The sequence below is a fragment of the Phaseolus vulgaris genome, chromosome 2 (genome assembly GCF_000499845.2).
Source record: "Phaseolus vulgaris cultivar G19833 chromosome 2, P. vulgaris v2.0, whole genome shotgun sequence".
In the NCBI taxonomy this organism is placed as follows: Eukaryota; Viridiplantae; Streptophyta; class Magnoliopsida; order Fabales; family Fabaceae; genus Phaseolus; species Phaseolus vulgaris.
The window spans coordinates 23944860-23969398 of record NC_023758.2 but is presented as its reverse complement, the minus strand read 5'-3'; the positions used below and the strand labels follow the sequence as shown (position 1 = coordinate 23969398).

Below are 24539 nucleotides of genomic sequence, written 5' to 3'. Positions count from 1 at the left end.
AAAAGCAAGGATGAGGTATTCCACTACTTTAAAATATTTAAAGCATTTGTTGAAAGACAAAATGGCAGACTAATTAAGATGGTGCGTAGTGATGGAGGGGGTGAGTACAAGTCTAATGAGTTCAAAAGGCACTGTGAATAATTTGGGTTGCAGCATAACATAACCTGTCCCTACACACCTCAACACAACGAAGTTGCTGAGACAAAGAATAAAACAATCATGGACATGGCGAGGAGCATGCTTAAAGTGAAGGGTATGCCAAATTATTTTTGGGCTGAGGCCGTAACATGTGCGGTATATTTGATAAACAGATCACCCACTCGGAGTGTTCCTAACACAACTCCAATTGAGGCATGGAGCGGATTCAAACCCAATGTGCAACACTTGAAGGTATTTGGGTCAATTACTTATGCTCATCCCCAAGGTAGCAAGATTGAAGTTGGATGATAAGGCAGTGAAGACCATTTTCATTGGATATAAGCATGGGGGATACAAATTGTACAATCCAATGAAAAAGAAGGTGATTGCCAGTCGTTATGTTACATTTGCCGAAAATGAGGAATGGAAATGGAATGCAACAACTAAAATGGATTCGAAAAAATGATATATTTACGTTTTGAACGATGATGTGAAAGATGGAGTCACTCTTGAAGCACCTGCAATTCAACCTGAAGTTGTAATTCAACCAGAAGTTGCAGCTCCAATTGCAACTATGATGGAGCGACCAAGAAGGCAGCAACGACAACCTGTACACCTTCAAGATTACGAAGTAAATGTTGATGATGAAGTTGATGGCAATGGAGATTTGGTTCACTTTGCTTTTCTTGCAGATTCAAAACCCGTGAGACTTGTAGATGCCATTCAACACCCCAAATGGCAAGAGGCTATAAATGAAGAATTGATGGCTATTGAGAAAAACAATACATGGCAACTCACTGATCTTCCAAAAGGACACAAAGCAATTGATGTGAAGTGGGTGTACAAGATTAAAGTGAAAGCAAATGGAAGTAATCTCAAAATGATTGGTGACTTCAAGCATATCATGATGAAGGAATTTGAGATGACTGATCTCGGTCTTATGTCCTACTTTTTGGGCATTGAAGTCATCCAAGGATACGATGGAATCTTCATTCATCAGAGGAAATCTGCTGCTGAGTTTTTAAAGAAGTTTAAGATGGAGGATTCAAACCTAATTAAGACTCCAATTGGAACTGGAATTAAGCTTACGAAGGAAGGTGATGGGCGAACTATAGATGCAACATACTTTAAGCAGATTTTTTGGAGCCTTAGATATCTTATATGTACTAGACCCGACATATGTTATGTTGTGGGATTGGTCCGTCGATACATAGAGTCACCTCAACAAGTTCATTTACAAGCTGCAAAGAGAATTATGCGCTACATCAAAGGTACTACAACTTTTGGTCTATTTTACTCTTCATCTAAGAAGATTGAGATCGTCGGATACTCAGATAGTGATTAGGGTGGAGATTCAGACGAGAGGAAGAGCACAATTGGTCATTGTTTTATGATCGGAAAGACTGTTTGCTTGTGGTCATCAAAGAAAAAGTCAATTGTTGCATTATCTACTTGTGAAGCTGAGTATGTAGCAACAACAACAAGTGTTTATCAATAAGTTTGGCTTAGCAATATCATGACTCAAATTGGTTTTATTTTAATCTAGATGTTTCGATTAAGATTTATGTTGTCTCTGCAATTAATCTTGCAAAGAATCCGGTTTTTCATCAAAGAAGTAAACACATTGATATTCAATATCACTTCTTGCGAGACCAAGTTGGGAAGAACATGATCAAATTGGAATACTGCAGATCAGAAGATCAGATTGTAGATATTCTCACTAAGCCATTGAAGATCGATAATTTCATTAAGTTAAGAGATCTGTTGGGCATGAAGGTTGTTCCAATTCAGAATTAAGGGAGGATGTTGGTTATTAATTTCATTATTATTAAATGTATAAATAATACTAAAAATCTCTCATATAATATAATATATATATATATATATATATATATTTAAAGGTAATTAAAATGAGGATGTAAGATCATATATGTGCAATAGTTAGAAAATAAAAAAAACGGCAATTAAGTAAAAAAAAAAAAAAAGAATCAAAATTTTAATGTATCTTTGAAATAGGATTAATGGGGGAGATTTTTGGTGTTAAGAAACACATGGTGGGGTAGAAGAACTCCACTCCTTATCTCTTCTTAGGTCCATATTTAGAGGTAATATATTAATACTCTTAGAAGTAAAAAAATATCTTTCATATCTTAATAAATTAATATTTTATTATTTTTATTTTATTTTTAATTTAAAAATATTATTATATTATTATAAACAGTATTAAATGTATGCTTTTTTTATTGTTTATAACAAAACTTTTCTCTTAAAAGAAGGATGATGATGATATATTAATATGGTGAAAAACATATATTTAACACTCAAATAAATTAATTTTTTTATTTTTTATTTTTTTTAATTTAAAATATTATTATAATGATTTTTTTGTAAAGATCTTACTAGCCCTGTACTTCGAACAGTGTATATATAAGTCCCATAACACTCTCTCGACTCAGCAACAACGCTTGCTGTAACATAAAATTTAGATTTCAGTCACTGAAAACATCAAAACCACATGGATTGGTTTCTAAAATCATCCGAAGCCATGTCCAACCTAAATCCATTCAACATGGCCATCTTACTCATCCTCCCACTAACAACACTTCTCTTGGTTTTGCTACATCGTACTCGTCGAAGAGCACCTTATCCGCCGGGACCAAAGGGGTTACCAATCATAGGAAACATGTTGATGATGGACCAGCTAACCCACCGCGGTCTCGCCACCCTTGCCAAGCAATACGGCGGTCTTTTCCACCTCCGCATGGGCTTCCTCCACATGGTCGCCATCTCCGACCCCGAGACGGCGCGTCAGGTTCTCCAAGTCCAAGACAACATCTTCTCCAACCGCCCCGCCACCATCGCCATCAGCTACCTCACCTACGACCGTGCCGACATGGCCTTCGCACACTACGGTCCCTTCTGGCGCCAGATGCGCAAGCTCTGCGTTATGAAACTCTTCAGCCGCAAGCGCGCCGAGTCCTGGCAGTCCGTGCGCGACGAGGTCGACGCTGCAGTCCGCACCGTCGCCAATTCCGCCGGTAAAACTGTCAACATCGGTGAGCTCGTGTTCAACCTTACGAAAAACATCATCTACCGTGCGGCCTTCGGGTCGACCTCGCAGGAGGGCCAGGACGAGTTCATTGGGATTCTACAGGAGTTTTCGAAACTCTTTGGCGCTTTCAACATCGCAGACTTTATACCCTACCTCGGGCGCGTGGACCCTCAGGGACTCAACGCGCGCCTCGCTAGGGCTCGCGGCGCGTTGGATAGTTTCATTGATAAGATCATCGAGGAGCATGTACAGAAGAAAAAGAATGGGAATGGTGTCTGTGATGGAGAAACAGACATGGTGGATGAGTTGCTCGCCTTCTACACCGAAGAGGCCAAGTTGAACAATGAACCTGAGGATTTCCAAAACTCTATCAGACTCACTAAGGATAACATCAAAGCTATCATTATGGTATCTACGCATTCCTTTTACCCTTTTTTTTATAAATCTATTCTTTTTAACACATCAACATTTATTTCTTTTTCTCTTCTTATTAAATCGTAATATTTATAACAAAAATTATCCTTTTAAGAATTATTTCGTATTTTAAGGTTCTAGCTATCCTTTTTTTAATTCATAATTCATGCTATCAAGGTTTTTGTCATGTCACTATTTTGTCTATAGTGCAATTAGAAATTATTTATTTTCTAATTGGTACTTTTAGAAAGAAAATTATACGAACAAAGTGTCACTCTCTTTGGATTGCTTTCCACTTTAGTGGAATTTTCTAATTGTGAAATCTAAAATTGTTAAAGGTGTTTTGTATGCAAGATTAAGAGAATTGGTTATTATAGAAAAACTGGATGAAGAATTCAACTTATAAAAGGTAGTGTTTGTTGGGAAATTAACCCAAAATATCTCTCATTATATTCATTCTCATTCTCATCCTTGACAATTTGTACCACCTTAAAGAAACTGCCTCTGCCTTGAGTTTACAGAGAATATTGCCTAAAATTATCCACTTTCGTATGTTAAATTATAATGTATAAATTTTAACAACTAATTTAACTTTCTAATTTCTTTAAAGGATGTTTCATATCTTTTAAAAAAATATATTATAATTTTATTTTTTTTGCAATAAATAATTTTGCACCTTTTAGACTTTAGTTAAATTTTAAATATGTATACCAGTGACATGAAAATACATGCTAGTTGTAAAAGTATTTGCATCTCTGTCTGTCATGTTGAAAATATGTATAGGTCTTTGTTAGTGAGGCTTTAATTTGTCAAAAGTTGGTTTATTAGTTTATTATTTTATTTGCTGAATTGTCAAAACTCGATTTACATGTCTAAGTTAGAAATTTGACTTATAAGAATCTCTCCAATTGTAAAGTATTTTCTAGAAAACTTGTGCGATTGTTTTTACTTATTAAACTTTGTTGAATTTGTTTATAAACATGGTAAATTATTTAAGAAATATACATTACTACAAAAGAACATGTCCCAAATCAATTATGATTACTCGTGCTGAAATGAAAAGGTAAATGCAAGTTTACTACAGTTATTGCCATTATAAACGGAGAAGAAGGAAAAAAAAAAGTAGATAAGATTTAGTAGATACGTAAATATAGCATGCGGAAACATAGGCCACCAAACTTGCAGTGATCATCACCTTCAACGTGTTCATTCATAGTGGATTTAATTGGGTTGGTGTCATTTCCCCCTCCATGTCACCTTTTCTTTTCTTATTTATTTTCAATTAAAAAATTCAATGGCAAATTTTTCTTTTACCATCTGAAGGTGCTAAGTAAATAAGGAATTGATATTGATGATTGGGCTGTGGGTATCAAATCACCTTTTGTATTTCTTTATCTCACGTTATGTTCATAAATAAATAATTGAAATATGACTTAAAAATAATTATTTATTTTGTTTTTTCATTCTCTTTACCAGTTTTAACAGCATGTCTTCTCTTAGAAAAATATGGAAAAAAATATCAATCCAATAATTTTTCTTTGGTGAATAAGAATTGATATTGGTGATTGATTGTGTTGGCTTTAACATTATACAGGATGTGATGTTTGGAGGGACGGAAACGGTGGCATCAGCAATTGAGTGGGCCATGGCGGAGTTAATGAGAAGCCCAGAAGACCAAAAGAGGGTCCAACAGGAGCTGGCGGATGTAGTGGGCCTGGACCGTCGGGTTGAAGAATCCGATTTCGAGAAACTCACATTCCTAAAATGTACCCTCAAAGAGACCCTACGCCTCCACCCTCCGATCCCGCTCCTCCTCCACGAAACGGCGGAGGAAACGACGGTCGGCGGTTACTTCATCCCCAAGAAGGCGCGCGTGATGATCAACGCGTGGGCCATTGGGAGGGACAAAAACTGCTGGGAGGAACCGGAAACATTCAAACCCGCCCGATTTCTGGAACCGGGCGTGCCCGACTTCAAGGGGAGCAACTTCGAGTTTATTCCATTCGGGTCGGGTCGAAGGTCCTGCCCCGGGATGCAGTTGGGACTGTACGCGCTTGAATCGGCGGTGGCTCACCTCCTCCACTGCTTCACGTGGGAATTGCCAGATGGAATGAAACCCAGTGAGTTGGACATGGGTGACGTGTTCGGACTCACCGCTCCGAAAGCCACGCGACTCCTTGCTGTGCCAACCAAGCGCGTGGTGTGCCCTCTCTTTTAGAAAAAATAAATAAAAATAAAAACAGCAGCAATTGGATCCTTCTTCCTTTTATTTTTTATATTTTCTTTTCACCCCAATTATACATAATCATCATAAATAATATAAAGGGCAAAGAGTGAGAGAAACAACAAGAATGTGGTACATGTGGTTGTTCTCTCTGTTTCAAAAAAATTAATTGAAAAACTCTTGTTGATGCGATATGTATTTCGTTTCTTTTTGCCCCACTTCCGTTTTGATTCTTATCTGTATGATACACTGAAATAAAAGTGAAGCAGTATTAAAAGAGTGAGTGGCCATGGTGGCAATGCCAATAACTGGTGTGACAAATTAAATTGCAGGATTGTGGTAATTTAGTTTCATTTTTAGTGAATATTTTGAAAAGGGTTGATGGAGAATTAATGTTTGTTGAGAGGATTGACATGAAATCGCATATTTAACAGTGATAGCAGTATTGTTTTCTAAGCAAGTGGATCAGATGAAGTTGATGACTTTGGGTGTGAAATGAAATTGCAGCTATAGAAAAATCAACAAAAGGGTGTCATAAAAATCAACATCCCTCAGGTTCACAACTCCTGCAAATATATGAGGTTGATATGCTTGGACTAAGTCCCATAGATTGCTTTCCCAGTTGATATGAAATGATATGCAAACATTTTACACTGTATTGACTTTATTTAGTTAGATTTGGCGGTGCATAAAAGTGGAGTTTGAAACAGAAAAAAGATTAGCAGTTTAGGTGAAACGTGAAAGTGACACCTTGGACCCTTGTTTTGTATCCAGAAGCCAAGTCAACTGAACACTATTTCCGGGGCTGTAAACCTTTGACACCTTTAACTACTTTGTCACCAAACACAGACTAATCTTGTATTCAAGTTCCACTATTTTGCTTCTGACAGGAAAATCTACCATTCATCATTCTGCTCAATCCAACATATTGGTCAGCATGAACATTGCAATGAGTTAAGTCAACATGCTGGCATGTGTCTTTTTAGGGTGTGAATTCATTGTTTTTCTATTAGACTCATTGGACAACGATGACATGAACAATCAAATTTGATCACCTCTACACTAAAAACAAAACATTACTCCATTGGCTAAACCACAAATAAATGTTTCTTTTGTTGTTTAATTTGGAGTAGGTATAGAGAGACAACTGAGTTTAGTAGAATTTAGTGAGAGTATGTAAAACGAATATGCTTTATTATTGTTATACAAAGATTTTGCATATGAATAGTAGGACAACACAACATATTTTTAGGATTATAAAATAATGTTTTTTAATTGTGACTTAAATTTTATATAGTAAAACTGTTGAGAATTGAGTTTTTGATAGAAAAGTTATTTAATTGAAAAGAATATCATGTTCCCAGGTTAAATAATAATGATAAATTTATAAAGACTAATTGTAAATAAGTTTTTGGTCTTACCTTTAAAATTTTAACCATGTTATATTTAGTATAGACTATCTCATAATATCATATTAAGAGATGTTGAATAGTAATATTATTTTTGAACTTTAAGTATAAGTAATAATAATAATTGACTTCATTAGAAACTTAGTTAATATCATTAATTTTAGTAATCTATATTAAAAATGATTTTTTATGAGATATCATCGAAACTTGATATGATGAATAAAAAAACTACTAAAAATAGAATACCTATTAAAGGAAAAGTGTTTTATCATCAAACACTTTTCTTTTAATAGATTCAAAACCGTGGTTTTAATTTGCATGTGAAGCTAATTGTTGGTATGAAATAAACTAGCATTGATTTCCTTGACTTATACTTATTGTTTGAAAGGTTTCCCATCATGTACTTATCTAATAGCCTAATAGAAATATAGGAATTGATAGAACAATATATGAAATTATTTAGTGAAGGATGCAATAATAGAAAGATATAATTATGAATTTAAAATATTCTATTTTTATTAACATTTTTCTTAAAATATTTGTTAATATATTTAATATATGTAGACCTCTTTAAACCAAACCAAATTTAAGGTAGTTTTTTTCTTACCTGGATTTAATATTTAATTGATTTGTTTAGATAGTTCAATTCGGGTTAACTCTTTTTCTCAATTTCAACATTATTAGCCCAACCCATGTACTTATTCCAAATTTTACTCCTCTAAAATAAATAAATAAAACTGCACTTTAAAGAATAAAGTATATTAGGGTAATATAATAAAAATATGTGCTAAAATTGTTATTTATCTCATAAAAATAATATTTCTCTAAAAATTACCCTCTCACTGAAAATGTTCCATTTGTACAGATATTCTTTGAATGAGTCTATAAACTGATAAAAGAAATCTAGACATTTATTATAACTTTTTGGTATATGATATTTTCAAGATGGTTATTCTTTCTTAGTTAAACTTAATAAATTTTAACATTTAGCATTTCGGTGTTGCTTTTCAAATTTTGTTGATTAACCAAGAAATATTCTATAGCACTAGTGGAAACACATTGTCATTTTTTTCTTATAATAATAAAATAAAATATTAAAAATTATGATAATTATTAAAATTAAAGATATTACTAAAGCTTATACTGAATTGAAGTTATAAAGATTTGTGCATACAAAAATCAGTTATAAAATTAATTTTTTATAATGTTATAATAAGATTATTTGTAATTTTCAATCAAAAATAAAATAAATTATAATAAAATATGTATAAAAATAGTGTTAAAATATTTTAATATTTATTAATTGTTATAATTATATAAAGAAAACACTTTCAAATTATTAGTTTTTTCCTAAATCATGGAAACTAAAAAATTAGTTATGAAAGATGAGGATACAAAACAATAAAAGAAATAATATATATATATATATATATAAACAGATAACAAAAAATCCAATGGAGGCAGAGCTTTAACGCTTACCCTTGCAACCTAGATGTTGCCCTTTCCAAAAGTATATTGATAATTTAAAAATTTACAAACATACTTTTTCATCATAGTATAACATAAAATGGAGAGTTTTGGTTTATTAATATATTTTGTTCCTATGGCTAGCTGGCTATATAGTACCATATACAAGGCAGTGAAAGGGAAGAATCACTGGGTGGAAATTATGTTAAAAAGGGGATAATACGCATCTAATTCAAGTTCATCTAGGACCTGTTGTGTAGCCCACAAATATGAAGAATGACCCTCTACGTGATCTGTCACGTCAACCTGCAAATCCGAGGAACCATTTTAGCAAAGATCCAAATAAAATGAATCATTAATGGTACCACTAGTTTATAAGTTAAAATGCCAATTTGAAATGGTAACCCAAAATGAATAAAAAAACAGCAACTTGCAACGATATTCATGCACAAAGGGAATAGGAAAAACTAACATTTTGGATCCCAGGAATGTTCACAGGTTGGATTCCAGCTAATCCTTGAGAAAGTAGACTGCACAAAATCCATTTTTATGTTAGTTTCTGCTGTCTACTAAAAAGTCTACAAATAATTCTTCATTGTTTTCTTTAATATTTAAAATCATTCTATTCACACAATGCATTATGTGAGCATGCTCTTAGTTTGTAAAAATCGTGTCATATCAAACTGTGTGAGTATGCGTTTAGTCAGTGAAAAATAACCGTGTTATATGAGAATATGTTCAGCCACAAAAATGGTATCATGCAAATATCGACCATGGTCACCAGAACTTTATGTATCCCAATCAATAGATGAAACAGAGTCAATAAAATATGGAGTCATATTCTCTGTTATTGCAGGAACAGAACGCTATAACTCAGGACTTCATGGAAAAACTGCATAAAAAACATTTGGTCCAAGAATCACCAATACAACTTCTTGTCATTCTTTCTTTTTTCAATTGATTGTGAAGTGAATCTTTGGAGAACTGATAGCTTCATATCGGCTTGTACTGTGGATCAATTGGAAAATAAACTCACAAATCTGCAGAATACTAACACTACATTTTTGTGTACCTGGCACGGAAAGCAACTCCAAGCATCCAATCATTGCTTGAGTAGACATTTACAAATCTTCCAGCTACCATCTACAGAATACCAGGGTCTCATAGTAATTAATAAAAGCAATACATAGTATTCAAGAGTAAAATTAATTCCCTTTCCACCTTTCTAACAGCTTCCCAATTCTCATCCATGATTGCAATGGGTGCTCCAAGAAGAACAACTTTCTCAACCAGTTCAGCTGCTAATGAACAGAAGCAGCACCTCAAAATCAATAAAGGAACATCTTATTAACAAATAATTTAGTCCCAACAGAAATGTTATCATATATACCCATAACCACAGTTGAAAAGTTTGAGGGAAGAAAAAACTTATCCTTCGAGAGACAGTCAATAAGATTAAAAAATACCAAAAAGAAAGCAATAATATCACATCCAATCGAATACAAAAACTGTGGAAATACATACCACTGTTTTCTGTTTCAGCCAAGCACTCTAGACACTTGAAAATAACTCTTGCCCCCAGTGAGTAACCTACAAGTGTAACAGGCCTAAAATTCATAGATTAAAAATATTTCATATACTATTTTAAAGGAGCTAAATTTTTAGAAGATATTTAGAAATAAGAAAAATACCTATTTCCCTGCAATCCTCCCAATAATACTTCGGCAAGCAACTTCCCTGCCTTGTCAGATCTGAAAAGTGATATAAGCATGATAATTGCAAACTAAGACTGGAAACTGTCTTAACATTTTTTTATTGCGATGACAAAAACTGAAAACTCCTACTCCTTGCTGAGCCTCTGGTTAAAAAAACAGTGGCAAAAAGATAACATCCCAGTTCATCAACTACTTGGTTTTGACAGTGTATGATGACATTTAACAAACAGGTAATGAAAAGGTTGCCAACATCCACGACAGTTTTTCAACTTTATGAAACACTACTATCATTACCCACTAACAAGCAATTGCATCACTATTTGCAATCCAATAAAAACAATTGAAACACTACTCAATAATGAACACAAATTAGATGTTCTTCCTTTTACTGAGCAAAACTTCTATATACACCAACAGAAAAAAGAACCTGTCAATAGCAATTGTCCATGTGCTGTCTATGAATTCAGTTGCTGCAAGTAATGCAACTGGCCAAGCCAATGCAGTTAAAAGACCATGCAAGACCGTCATCATTGCCCCTTGCCTCATCAGCTCCGTTGCAATTCCTAAAGCAAAGCACAGCAATATTGGCACCAATCGTATACATCCCTACTCATACACTACACAAAAGTATCAGCAGCCTGGAACCCAAACCAATTACTTGATTTAACCCAATCCTGAATTGCAGAGCTCAGGGCATATAGATTCTTGGACTCCCACTGCAGAGCATACCTAGCTTTTGGCAAGGCCATATGAAATGTCATTTGTTTAGCAAGGCCATAATTATGTGCTTCTTTGGAAAATGCTTCTAGAGAAATAGTCACCAATTTTCAAAACTCTCAAAAGGAAGCTAGTAAAAATATGTGGTTATTTTACCAAAATAACTTGAACCAAAAAAACTAAATATTGCAGCTTTTAAAATGAAAAAAAAAATTGCACAAAATCAAGTCATTAAAATTTAATACTGTAATTTTGCACCAACATGTTGCCCTTGGCTAAGGGAACACCATATTCAACAATAATATTCACAATTGTATCAACTACTTTTCCTAAATAATGATTAACCAAACAAATCATTTAGGAAGGGGGGGAAAGGCAATTATGTGTACCTCTCCGAGTTGTCATTCATTCCCTCCCACGGCCTTATAAAATCGTCATCCTCAAAGACGAATCCAGAGACCATGATCTCAACTCCAAGCAGCTGCAAGCAGAAGCCAAATAAAATCATAAACTAATTGGAAAAGTAGTGCTAGATAATTTGAGAAAGTTTAGACAAAGTTTTGATGTGTTCCCCTCTGCACACAAATCATAACTCAATAAAGAAATAGTCGCCACCAGAAAGTAGGAATATGAAATGAGTAAAAACTTACACCTTGGTTATGGGTTTCTCCTATAAATTTGAATTCAAATTCATCAACATCCCCAACTCTCCTAGCCATTTTGGTTCCAGAGAGTCCAGCTCCAGCAGCTAGTTAAACAAAGTAGTACATAAAATATTTCATCATCTATAAAAGGAGCATTACCAATAGTAATACAAAAAAAAGAGAAAAAAATGGAGAAAGAGAGTTGTTTATTTGTCCAATATATCATAAATACATCCCAATAACATCTAACCAGCATCTACTGCAATTTGAAAAGGAATATTGTAAATCAATGGCTAAACATAGACTTCATTTGTTTTACATTAGGAATCAATTCTCATTTTCCAAAGAAAATTACACATTACAATGCAATTTGTCTCTAGTTTATTCAGAATCAACTCTACCTCGACACTATACCAAATAGTCATGGACGGGCTTCAAGATAATAGCTTATAGGCGGTATTGAAGGGCATACTAAACTCCTCCTCCAGAATATTTAAAAGCAAATAAAAAATCCCATATAACCTCTATAACTCCTCTTAGAAAGGCAACTACTGTAACATATTTCACTGAAGCGATTACTGTAAACAACCAAGCCTTTTTCTAGGTGTATTGATTACATTAACTAATTAATATAATTTATTGATTACATTAATCAATAATCAATAAATTGAAGTAACAGAAACACAAGTTGACCAGAAATGTAGCAATTGAGAATATTAAACCACTAAGACGCATATAAGTATGATAGTGACTTGGTAGTTGGTGGTGGGATAGTATCCTTAGACTACACTGGAAATTCACAAAAAGACTATTTCTAAATAAATTGAAGACATAATAGCAGAAAATGAGAGGATTATAGTAAAATCCAATCACATATAAGGAAACATATACCTCCAAGTGATGCAGCAACAGCAACAGAACCAGCAACAGTTCCAGCAGCACTAGCAGCTGCAGAAAATCCACTTGCTCCAATTACAGGGATCAGAGTACCCAAAGTTGGAGCCAAAGCACCAAGTCCAGCAGCAATAGCTGGGGCAGCTAAGCCTGTTTAATGAGTAAAAACAAAAACAATCAAATCAACAAGGAAATTCATTCAATTTGTCTTTTTATATTCCAGAACACAGAAAAGATGTTAAGATTCATACCACCAGTAATAGCCATCAAAGTTCCGCCAGTTAAGGCAGCAGCACCAATGATACCACCCCTCTTCCATTTATCCCACTTGCCTTCTTTTGATGGAGTTTCTTCTTTACTTGACTCTTGCTCTCTAATGAAAGCCATTGCAGTACTAGCAACTATTGTCTCAATTGCCTCCTGAAAAGTGAAGATTCATCTTTATCACTAGAAAATATGGAAATAATAAAAGTGATTTTTTTTAACAAGGGACAATTAATAGCAAAGCTTATAGCATATCGCCATATAGAGTAGGCTGAATAAGTAACTTAGTATAAAGGGCAAAAGCATAGGCAATTTTCACCAAAGTGAAGATCAGTTCGTGCCATGTCTTTCATAGTAGTACAAACAGTAAAAAAACTTATACTTAGATCTCATGACCACCTAAATTTATCAAAGTTGTTTTTCGACCACATTTAATTGCTAATTAATTGATTCATTCACCAACCATTTTTGACCACTTGATATCCAGCCATGTTGCCAGCAGCCGCAGAGTGACACGATGTCGAGCATCATAGCCCTTTCTCCTCCGGCCATCTTTCTTGTTATTTTCACCTAAATCTGATAGACAAGCAGAGAGAAGTTCGTAAAGCACTGCCACTTTCCTTGGATAGCTGAGCATCATTACCTCTTCAATTGGACTCTCATCAATATTACTATGAATTAATCCCTGATGTGGTGATTCTTCACAATCATGGAAAGGAGTACCTGTCTCCTCCTTGGTTTCTAATTGCGTATCTACCTTCTCAGAATTTGGTTGAACATCAGAATTTAAAAACTTTTCTCGACATTGATGCTCGTATTCACGTAGCTTCTCCCTTTTAGACCTGAGAGACTCTGAATTGTTTTCCAGGCTAAGTACCATAGCATCAACAGCTCCGGACAAAGCAAGTTCTTTATCTGACCTTTGAGAACAATCATCACCAAAATCTTCTGATAATAGTCTCAAGAACTGCGAAGTTTACATACATTATACTTAAGTGATGTACGTAAACTATACTAATATCGAAAAAATTATGACAAAAAGAGTTAGAGAAAAAAAAGACTACGTGGCAGTTATTAGAGAAAGGAAAACTAAACAAGACAAGTGAAGTCCGTAACCTGCCACACATAGTTTTGTAAATTATTATCCAATGCTTGCACTGTTTAGCTCCCTACCCCTCACCCAAAAAAAATGAAAACTACATTTGGGAAGCAAAAGAAAATTTTCGTTGAATATGGTAATCCACAATTGGAATATAGGAACATACCGGAAGCAACAAAACATTGAAAATCAAAACCACAGATTTGGATTCAAAACTGTGAAAATGTCCCTAATTTAGGCCATGTTTGGATTCTTGTTAGCGGTGTTCCAAAATCAATTTGGGGAGTAAATTTCATTACACGTTAACCAATAAAAGCACATTCCTATCCCACCCTTATATTTTGTCAAAAACCAAATTTCTACAAAAGCAAGACTTGGGTTCCCTTTGCAAACTTGATATGCAAAATGAAAACTACAAGTTTGCAAATTTTAACCCAAACATGCACTTAGTTTTCAGTTGCATGAAATTGTAAACTAAGCCTCATCTTAATTTTGGTTTGAAACTGAATTTACAAAATACGATTGAATTACATTTTAGACTCTAGAATCCAAAGATACGGTAGTGAAAGAGTAGAATGCCGTACAGGTCCGACGTGACGTGAAGCTGAAGAAGAGCCAGCAGTTTCCTCGAGTCCAGACCATGCAACGGGATCAATATCTAGGTACCTGCTCAAACTCAACACACACTGTTCAATAACACTGAAATGGCATGCCACAATAATTGGATGCAGGGAATAAAAACGAAGTAGAAAATGGGCACGAGTAGATGCAGTAGAAACAAACATGTGTAGTTATGCTTTGGAGAGAATAGATACTTGAAAACAGGGCGAAGCAAAGCGTGATGTTCATGGACCCAAAGGTTGGGATCTTCGGAAACTGCGAGCTTGGAAGAAGTTTTTTCAGAGTCAGAAGGGAAGTCATCGGTTGATAGGCCCAACGGGTGGGTCTGGTGAATTTGGGCCTGGTTCAGAGCCAGCCCGAACAACGCTCCCGCCGCGTACCTCTGCGTCGGCGTCAGATACGACGTCGCCGCCATTATCCCCAAATGCACACCAGATCGTCGTTTCGATCACGCCAGATTCTGATTTTGATCCTTCTACTCCGTTGACCGGCGCGTGAACAAGGGACTTTTCCTATTTCTCACGCGCTTCCCTTTGCATGCCTTTGGTTTTCACTCATTCTGTCTGCTTCCCTCCCTGCATTCATTCTCTTGTAATTTTTGGGGTTTTAAAATCTTGTAATTTTATTTATATATAAACTATTTTAATAATTTTGTTTAATTTTAATTATTATAATTTATTCATATTATATGTTTTAATATTAATCTTATTCAATGTCTTTAAATACTTTCAACTAAAATTATAATAAAAATAACACATTTAAATAAATGTCATAATTTTATTATGATTATTGGTGTTATAGTTAAAATATCTTAAAATATAATAACAATTACTTAACTTGAAAGGTTAAACACACATTTAATAAATGTTATAAGAATAAAAAAATGAATGTAAAAAGTTAAAATATGACATTCTAAAAAGGTTTAAGGAAGTACCATAAAAGAATCTATTTGACATTTTAAATAGTTTTTTCATTAAAAATAGAGTTTTATCTTAAGTATGTATATAATAAAAAAATTAAATTAAACATTCATATATATCATCTATATTAAAATCTAATTTTAATTGAAAAAGCTATTTAAAAATAACCTAAAAGCAAAATGTGAATTTTGTACTTGAAGTTAATAGATTTCAAAATCAGTGTGGTGAAAATTGAATTTAAATTAATTAAATTGAGTTACATTGAATTTATTTATTTTATTTATAAAATTTTACAGCACATTAAAATAAACTTGAAACATAATTATACACATTCATCCATAATAGATCACTGCATAAATAATAAATAAAGGAATAAGTATCTTAAATTAGAGATGTTATAATAACAAAACAACTCTATCTAAAATCATCACAACAACAGGAAATTATAATTAATCATCTCATTTCATCACTCACTCATCAAATATATACATATTTGTAAATCACAGATACGGATTTATATTATAAAAGATAAATTTACAAATGTTTTTTTATATTACTCATTTTGATTGATCAAATAAGTTTAAGATACCTAAATTAAAAACTCAAAGCGTTTCATATATGTAATAAATTTTCATTTCTTATTACTAAAAAATTATTAAATATCAACTAATTTATATAGGTTTTATTACTTATAATATACATTCAAACAATTTATGACATCCACTTCATTCATTTTCTACTACAAGCATATAATTCATAAACACTCTTTAGTCATCTAAAAAGATAGGTGAAATATAAATGTTTAAGTGAAAATATGTTATTTCAACTAATTTATTTTGGTTAAGCAAAATTATCGGAGAGAACATATTATTTTATATTATATTTTTGTTTGAGTGAAACATTTTTCACTTAAACAACATAATTCTCACTTGAGCTTACTTGACTGCAATAAAACCGAACCCAAACTTTTAGGCTTTGTTTGGATTAGGGAGGGGATGCGTGAAGATTTGAGGGAGTGGATGTATGAGAATGTGTGAGGAAAGTGTGAAGAAAGTGAGGGTGTTTGGATTAGGGTATGTTAGGGTGGATGTGTGAGGAAAGTTTATGGGAGTTTGTGAGTTATGTGATGATTGTGAGGGAATTTTAATTTTGTTTTTTAAAGGTGTGAAATGTTACTTTACAGATTTACCCTAGCCTATTAAAAAAATTATTAATAAAATGAGTTGTTCTTGTTTAAAAATGAACAACTTTCACAAATTTCATAGATTTAAAAATTATAAATAGAAAAAATATATGTTAAATGTAAATATGTATAATATAAAAATTATAATTAGAAAAAACTATGTATTCAACAAATTAAATAAAAACAGAACTTCAAGTAATTTCTTTAAAATATTAAACATGTGCTATAAAATTAAAAAATAAATCAAATTTTATATAAATAAAAAAAATATTATTTTTTAATATTAAAAATCCTGTAGTAATGAAAAATAAAAAGTACTAAAAAAATATAACGTAATTAACAATAAAAAAAATCATAATAAATAAATTATAACTCATAAACATAATAACTATACATAAAAATATATTAATATAAACACAACAACAAATTAATTAAAAACATAACTTCAAATAATTTCTTTAAATATTAAACATATACTATAAAATTATAAAATAAATCACATTTTATATAAATAGAAAATTACTATTTTTTAATATTAAAAAACCTCACAATAAAGCAATCTAAAAAATACTACAACAACAAAAATATAACTTAATTAACCATAGAAAAGGATTTCATAAAAAAATTTAATAAAAAATAAGGATAAAATAAAATGAAAAATGTTTAGTATTGGTGATACCCATGATCCAACCAGGTAATATTTTCAATGTTAATTAGATATATTATATTCTTTTCTTTAAACAAAACTAAATCCAACCACATTTAATAAAATATCTTATTAGAACTTGAAAAATAGGTATAACCTGATTTACTCTAATAACTAATATATAAATGGAAGATTTTATTTAACTATATTTTTTTTTACACTGGTTTATCATTATTTACATAATTTATATTTTATAAAATAATAAACAAACTTAAAAATTCCTTAAAATTTATGATGATTTGTTTCTTCATTTTAAATATTACATATATATATATATATATTTTAAACATGGTACAATAAAAAAATTTTAAATACTAATACATTCAAATGAAACATTGTGACACATTTAAATGAGGGTAAATTTGGAAATAAGGGATGCTGGCATGACTTTCCCTCTACATCTCTTCATTTTGAGATGAGAAGATATTTATTGTTCACATGTATATCCTCTCCCTCTCTTTTCCACACTACCACAGATCCAAATAGCTGATATACCCTCAATTCTTTGCCTGTGAACAGTACATCCATAAAAGCAAACGGGAGGTTAATTTCGTTTTCGTTTTCGCTTGAATGAAAAAAAAATATGTAGTTAGTTGAGATCAACTCAACTCAATTCCTTTTAATTAAATTTCAAATGTTTAATTTCAACTAAGATTACTCTCACATTCATATCAATTCAACCAATATTGTCCATATGAATGTACAATTCAAAGTAAATTCAATCCTAATTAAAATCTTGGTAACTAATTATATACCAATTTTAAAAATATTCATTAATAATAGAAACTAATTTAGATACCAATAATTTTGTTTAATCTCTAAAATAGTATTTAATTTAGTCAAACTAATTATTTGTTGTTTCTAAAATTGATTTCTATTTAATAATTTTTTAATAGTGAGATTTGATATTTAAAAGGATAAAGGATGAAGTTAAAATATTAGAAAAGAAAAAGAGAACTTGGAAAGATTATGTGAAGAAAAAAAAAAGAGAACAGAATATTACATATAATAGAAAAACAATTGTCTATTAATTTTGTCAAACTTTATTGGTAGCATATATTGAAATATTATAAAAAGAGAGTTCTCTTTTAGAATATTGATGAAAAGGAAAACCTTTTTTTGAGACATGTGGTATTTTTTTTTTAGATTTCTCGAAAAAAAAAGTTTCAAAAGAAAACAATTTAAAATCAATTAAGTTGCTAAGAGTTATGTAAAAAAAAATCCTACAGAATTAAGAGTAAAAATCCTATAGTGTATTTGGGATAGTTGGAAAATTAAATTATTTAAATAATTGAGTATATGTATAATCAATTATTATTACAGTGGATTATGATCTGAATAAGTTTCTATTTACAAATTATTGAAAGGCAATTTAAAGATAAATAATACTGATTGGATAACAAAAAGTTTTTATATGATAAATTATTAAAATAATATGTAGCTATTTGTTTGTATTACAAAATTGATTATAAATTATTTAAATATGTAACTGTTTCATGTGTTTTTTATAATTTTGTTTGATATAAATTAAGTAAACATGAATGATAACATAACTTCACAAGAAGAACGCCAGTAGAAGTTCGTTTGTTAGATGATGTTGAAAGCTTGTATGGTGTGTTTGGATTAAAGGGTGTAGTTGAGGGTGAGCGAGAGTGAAAGTGTGAAGAAAGTTGAGGTTGTTTGGATTGAGGTATGTTAGAGTGAATGTGTGAGGAATGTTTATTAAAAATTGTGAGTGATATGATAGTTGTAAGAATATTACAAATTATTTTGAATAGTAAAGTTTGTGAGTTACCCTGGTATATAAAAAAAAGAATAAATAATGATTAATCCTATTTCATATTTTAGTTAATTATAATTTAAAATTAAAGTATAATTATATTATTTAACATTTTATTAATTAAAAATTATTTTTTATTTAAGTTAATTTATTTACATAATTTTAATATTATAAATGATGTTATGTTATATATATACAAATATATATAAAATTAATTTTAATAATAATTTTCATTATTATGAATAGAAAAATGAATATATTTTAAAAAAAAAATAGAAATTTAGAATATAACATGAATATTAAGTAGGTGTCAAAATATATAATATAAAGTCATTACATGAAGAACATAATAATGTTAATTAGAAAAAGAAAAGACATTCCCAGTAATAACATTTGAATCCTTCTTGTGGAGACCTTCAAACGGTTTTCTAGAAGACATGTCTTATTCCGTTGTATGATAATAATTTCATCTTTTTCATCGGCAACGTCTTCAATGCACCATTTGAAAAAATTACAGCCGAGAACCATGACACTTCTAATCTGTTTTGAAGAAAACAATAAAATTGAGCAATGAATAAGTTTAAAATAATATTCTTAAGTTTGTTTCAAACCTAATTGAATAAATTTTACCTTGTAGTTGGGACAACCCCAAAAAAAATTTCCAGCATTTTTGTTGTGTTGTCGCTACTCTCAAAACATCAAATTGTCCACAATCACAAATAGGAGCAACGAAGGCACTTGTGCTCCCAGTAGCATGGGTAAAAGTACGACGTTTTTGCACACTACAACCAGTACAACTAGATGACGACGTGTTGTGATACGCAGACATTGAATGACACTTAACCAATGTTGTCGAAGTAATAAGATGGTAAAAAAGTTGCATTAAAAACAATATGATTATGTAAATAAGTAGCATGAAAAGTAGCATAAAACCTTAACAATAACAATAATAATAACAATGTCAACGTCAAAAATAACAATAACAATTCATTAATGTTCAACATGAAAATTAGAAATAAAAATAACAAAGACAATAACATAATGATAACACACTCAATGGCCTTGATGACGTCGAATGTATCCTCAATTCTGTCTATCCTTTGATCAACCCTGTCAATTCGGGTATTCATGTTTTGTATGCCGAACAAAATTTGAGTTAACAATTCCCTTTGAGTGGGGCTTGCCTCCTCAGGTTGACCACCTTCAACATCTTGTGCTGGCAATTCATCCTCTTCTTCGTGTGCATGGTGAGGTCTACCAAGTTGTCATATGTCATTGACCTGGAATATATTTAATTTGGTCATACTTTTTTTGTCAAAGTAATGATTCTAGCCTAGCATTATTGTTTGTTCATTCGGCAAGTCGAAGCCATACACCTGCAAGATCCTCGTTATCAAATTTGCATATGGGAGAGGCATCTTGTTATCTCGACATTTGATTATGTGTTGCATTATGTAATAAGGCCAATTAATGCGTACATTATTCTAGATTAACCACAACATAAAAATATCTTCATTCAGTAGTTGTGCATAGTTGCTTCCTCGAGGGCACAAGATATGCACCCATGTGTAATGCAACAGTCGGTCATTCATTTTCAGACTACCGACATTTTTGAGATTTTCACCTTCAACATCTTCACGAATCATGGATGATAATGCTAGAGCTCGATCAAAATTAAGTTCCTCAAGGATCGTTCCAGGGGTTAACTTAAGACCGTCATACTGTAGATGAGCAATGGTCATCCAATCTATTTCTTTAATATGTATCATTTTTTCGCAAATCTCAATGGCAAGGTGACCAACATGTGTGATTTTTTGCATTTGTATAAAATGGTAGAAAATATATTATTTCATGAAATTAATTGTTTACATAATCTTGCCATATTTCGTTTGCTATAGTGTCCCTAATATCACACCCTATCATGTAATCATGTTCACGAGCATGGGTGGTGCTTGGTTGGATATCTTGTTCTAACAATTCATTATCTACTTTTTCAAGCAGAGACTCATCATTGTCGATCCCGCGTAGAAAGTTATGCAGAATACAACAAGCTAAAACAATTTTTGTTATAGTATTCACATCATAATGTGGCTCAGTCCCACTGGCTATAATTGGAAAACGTTTTTTAAGCACCCCAAAGGTTCTCTCAATTACGTTCCTAAGTGATGAATATCGATGATTAAACAACTCTTTTGCATTTTGTGGCCCTCTTCGCGAATATTTTTTCAAATGGTATCTCACCCCGCGATAAGGTGTTATTATATTTCGTTTTAACATAAAAACTGCATCACCAAGATAGTATTTTCCTACAAAGATTGTGGAAAGCTGGGTTAGTATATACTACTACAACCTTTTAATTCTTCTGCACACCCAATCCCCTATAACTAACCTTCTGGAATAACCAAAGGATCGCCTCGTACCAAAACATCTTTCAATATCCTTGAATCGGAGGTAGTTCCTTCCCAACCGGCTAAGACATATGTGAACTTCATGTCAAAGTCACAGGCTGCAAATATGTTTTGGGTTGGCCAATCTTTTCTCCCTCGAAAACGAGGCGCATCAGCACGTGCAACCTTAACACGTACATGACTCCCATCTATGGCCCCTAAACAATCCTAATGTAAACAAAATTTCATAACTTTAATTAAACACAAACTAAAGAAGACATTACACATAATTTCAAGTAATGTTATTATCAACAAACCTTAAAGTAGGGGAGAAATCGACTGTTGTTAAGGATGTGTGGTTCTACAACCGTTCCATTTGGTTGAATTAAGAATTCCCCCTCCAACCTTAAAATTGCACTCAAAATATTATGAAAGTGACGGGAAACTGTTTCTCCAGACCGATGGAAAAAGAATGACACACTTCGATTCTTCACATTATGTCCAATAATGTGCAGAAATTTCGCTACTTGTTCTTTCACGGTTGATCGATATGCATCTTTAACAAGTCTAGTTCCCCGTATTCGTTCACATAATTTAATGAAAGCTTTCGGTCCCATGCGAATAATGTGACGAGATTGTTCAGTGTGAACCAAGTACTCCATAAATTCTTGTCTGCGACGCTCTTTTTGTGATTGGGACTCACTGATACAGTTGCTTGCAGTAGGCACCGTGCGTAACAATTTCAACCCAAAAGCAATCATACAAAGAATCATGACTGATGCACCTTCATTATTTTTTTTATTTGTTCTTCGATTTGTGAAATTAAATTCATGTTTGCCGCAACAAGATCGTCATAAATTGCAACTGTTTCCTCAAAGTGTACCATCTCTGCCTCGTCATAATTTCTTTCCGAATTCATACCGAATGCGGTTACCGTATCGGTGTAAAAGTACACCAATACAGTTACCCTAAAACGTACTTTTAATTAATTTTAATAAAAAAATTCATAAAAAGTACTATATCATTCAATAACATAATTTAATCAAACAACAAATAAATGTAAACAAACCAAATAATTTATGTACAATCTCAAAAAATATTAACTAAACATTAACAAATTTTATTTGTATTCTGTAAAAATATTATTTACAAATAAAATATTATTTCTTATAAACAATTTAATTTTTAAACACTAATAACTATCTAAAATTATTATTACAAATTCATATTTCTTATGTAAACTTTTTTCGACTTTTTAAATTACTATAACATTTAATTCTAACACCAATAATTAATGTGAAATACAAATTAAAAAAAATTAACTCAAAATCATATTTCTACTCAAAACTTTGACTGTTTTTTTTTTAATTACTACAATATTTTTATAATGTTTTTAATTATAATATTAATAAATTATGTTAAATCTACAAAAATAAAAACCCTATAAAAATATTTTTAAAATTTTGAATTCCATTCTCTAAATTAAATTTTGTAAATCTTTTTTATAAACAATTAATTTTTAAATAAATAATTACTTTCTACATTTATTATTAAAATATCAATTAAAAATACCACTTCTAAAATATCAATTACTTTTTAAAAAACCTACAAATTACAAATTTCTATTTCCAATTGTAAAAATATTCATTTTAAAAACATTAATTTTTTTCTTATAAACAATTAAATCTTATAAAAAAAAAACTAAAACATTTTTTTAATGTTTTTAATGATAACATTAATAATTTTTGTCCAATCATTTAAAATAAATAAATCTATTCTCTTATAAACAATATTTAACTAAACTTTTCAGTTTTCTTTAATCACTACAACATTTTTTTATTTGATTTAATTATAACATTAATAATTTATGTTTACTATAATCAAAAACCTAAACTTTACAAATTTTTGTTTCCATTCTGGAAATCATTCATTTCATACAAATAAATATTTTTCTTAAATCTTATAAAAATTATAACTATCTACAAAAATTAAAACAATAAATCAAATAAAGAAATTAGTTTACTAACTCCTTAACATAATTAACTAAACTAAAGTCTAAACAAATTATATTACAATCAACATTAATTTACTAACTCCTTAACATAATTAACTAAACTAAATTCTAAACAAATTATATTACAAAACCATAATCATCCAAACATAAATATAAAACAGAAATAAAAAAAATAACTTTACATAAAAAAATTTAAAAACCTGAAGATAAGCAAGAACAACACAATAGGATGACTGATAGGATGAAGAACACATCACCACGAGTGCCTGAAAACCACATAAAACAAAATAAGAAACACAGTATTTCAAAAAATTTAGAACATAATCGATTATCCCTTCAGTTATATACATAGGATAATCGATTATCCATGGATAAACGATTATGTTAGTAGGCAAAAATCAAGCATAATCGATTATGACAATAAATAATCGATTATGACCCTTTTTCCACACTTCAGATAATCGATTATGGATTGAAATTTTTACAGATAATCGATTACTAACTTTGCTTAATCGATTATCTTCACCATAATCGATTATGTGACCAGTTCTAATTTAACCATAATTGATTAAGCACCATTCAAAGACATGGTCTCACCTCAGAGAAACCCACAGATGAACCCAGATGAACCACAGAGATGAACCCAGGACGTGAGATGAACAAGCTATACGTAACTCAAGCCCCTACCACAAACTATGATGGCTTACGAATCTCTCCAACCACACTACACTACACTCTCTAATGGCTCGCTTTCTTTGCTTTTTTGTGAATGAAGGAACCACCTTCATGCTTCGTTTTATATAGCCAGCTTCATTCCACACCCACCCACCTCACCCACTGCATTCACTCACCTTTCACACTTTCACACGGTCAAACGATTCCTGAGCCAAG

At 31.5% G+C, this 24539-nt stretch overlaps 3 protein-coding genes across 11 annotated transcripts; 1 reads left to right on the top strand and 2 right to left on the bottom strand.

The window, feature by feature from the left end:
- Positions 1-2583: 2583 nt before the first annotated feature.
- On the top strand, positions 2584-6020 carry LOC137810998 (cytochrome P450 84A1). The gene is made up of 2 exons (XM_068612534.1): positions 2584-3598; positions 5199-6020. Exons 1-2 carry the CDS (start codon positions 2654-2656, stop codon positions 5820-5822), a joined length of 1569 nt encoding a protein of 522 aa, XP_068468635.1. The 5' UTR covers positions 2584-2653; the 3' UTR covers positions 5823-6020.
- Positions 6021-8704: 2684 nt separating this feature from the next.
- LOC137810996 (uncharacterized) lies at positions 8705-15258 on the bottom strand. 9 transcript variants are annotated; one of them, XR_011081009.1, is made up of 15 exons: positions 14853-15251; positions 14622-14703; positions 13402-13905; positions 12926-13094; positions 12672-12824; positions 11787-11884; positions 11526-11617; positions 11078-11148; positions 10847-10982; positions 10396-10455; positions 10229-10311; positions 9926-10025; positions 9777-9847; positions 9177-9234; positions 8705-9010 (listed from the first exon to the last, which is right to left on the bottom strand). XR_011081009.1 is itself a non-coding variant. In XM_068612532.1 (15 exons), the coding sequence occupies exons 3-15, from the start codon at positions 13816-13818 to the stop codon at positions 8891-8893; spliced, it is 1608 nt and encodes a 535-aa protein (XP_068468633.1). In that variant the 5' UTR covers positions 13819-13905; positions 14569-14703; positions 14853-15258; the 3' UTR covers positions 8705-8890. The 9 variants fall into 9 exon arrangements, 5 of the variants coding, with proteins under 5 accessions (XP_068468633.1, XP_068468630.1, XP_068468631.1 ...); XR_011081012.1 differs by having other exon boundaries at positions 10229-10294; XR_011081010.1 differs by having other exon boundaries at positions 9926-10005; positions 10229-10294.
- Positions 15259-21104: 5846 nt separating this feature from the next.
- LOC137809231 (uncharacterized) lies at positions 21105-22407 on the bottom strand. The gene is made up of 3 exons (XM_068610365.1): positions 21952-22407; positions 21637-21862; positions 21105-21553 (listed from the first exon to the last, which is right to left on the bottom strand). The coding sequence occupies exons 1-3, from the start codon at positions 22405-22407 to the stop codon at positions 21105-21107; spliced, it is 1131 nt and encodes a 376-aa protein (XP_068466466.1).
- Positions 22408-24539: the final 2132 nt, after the last annotated feature.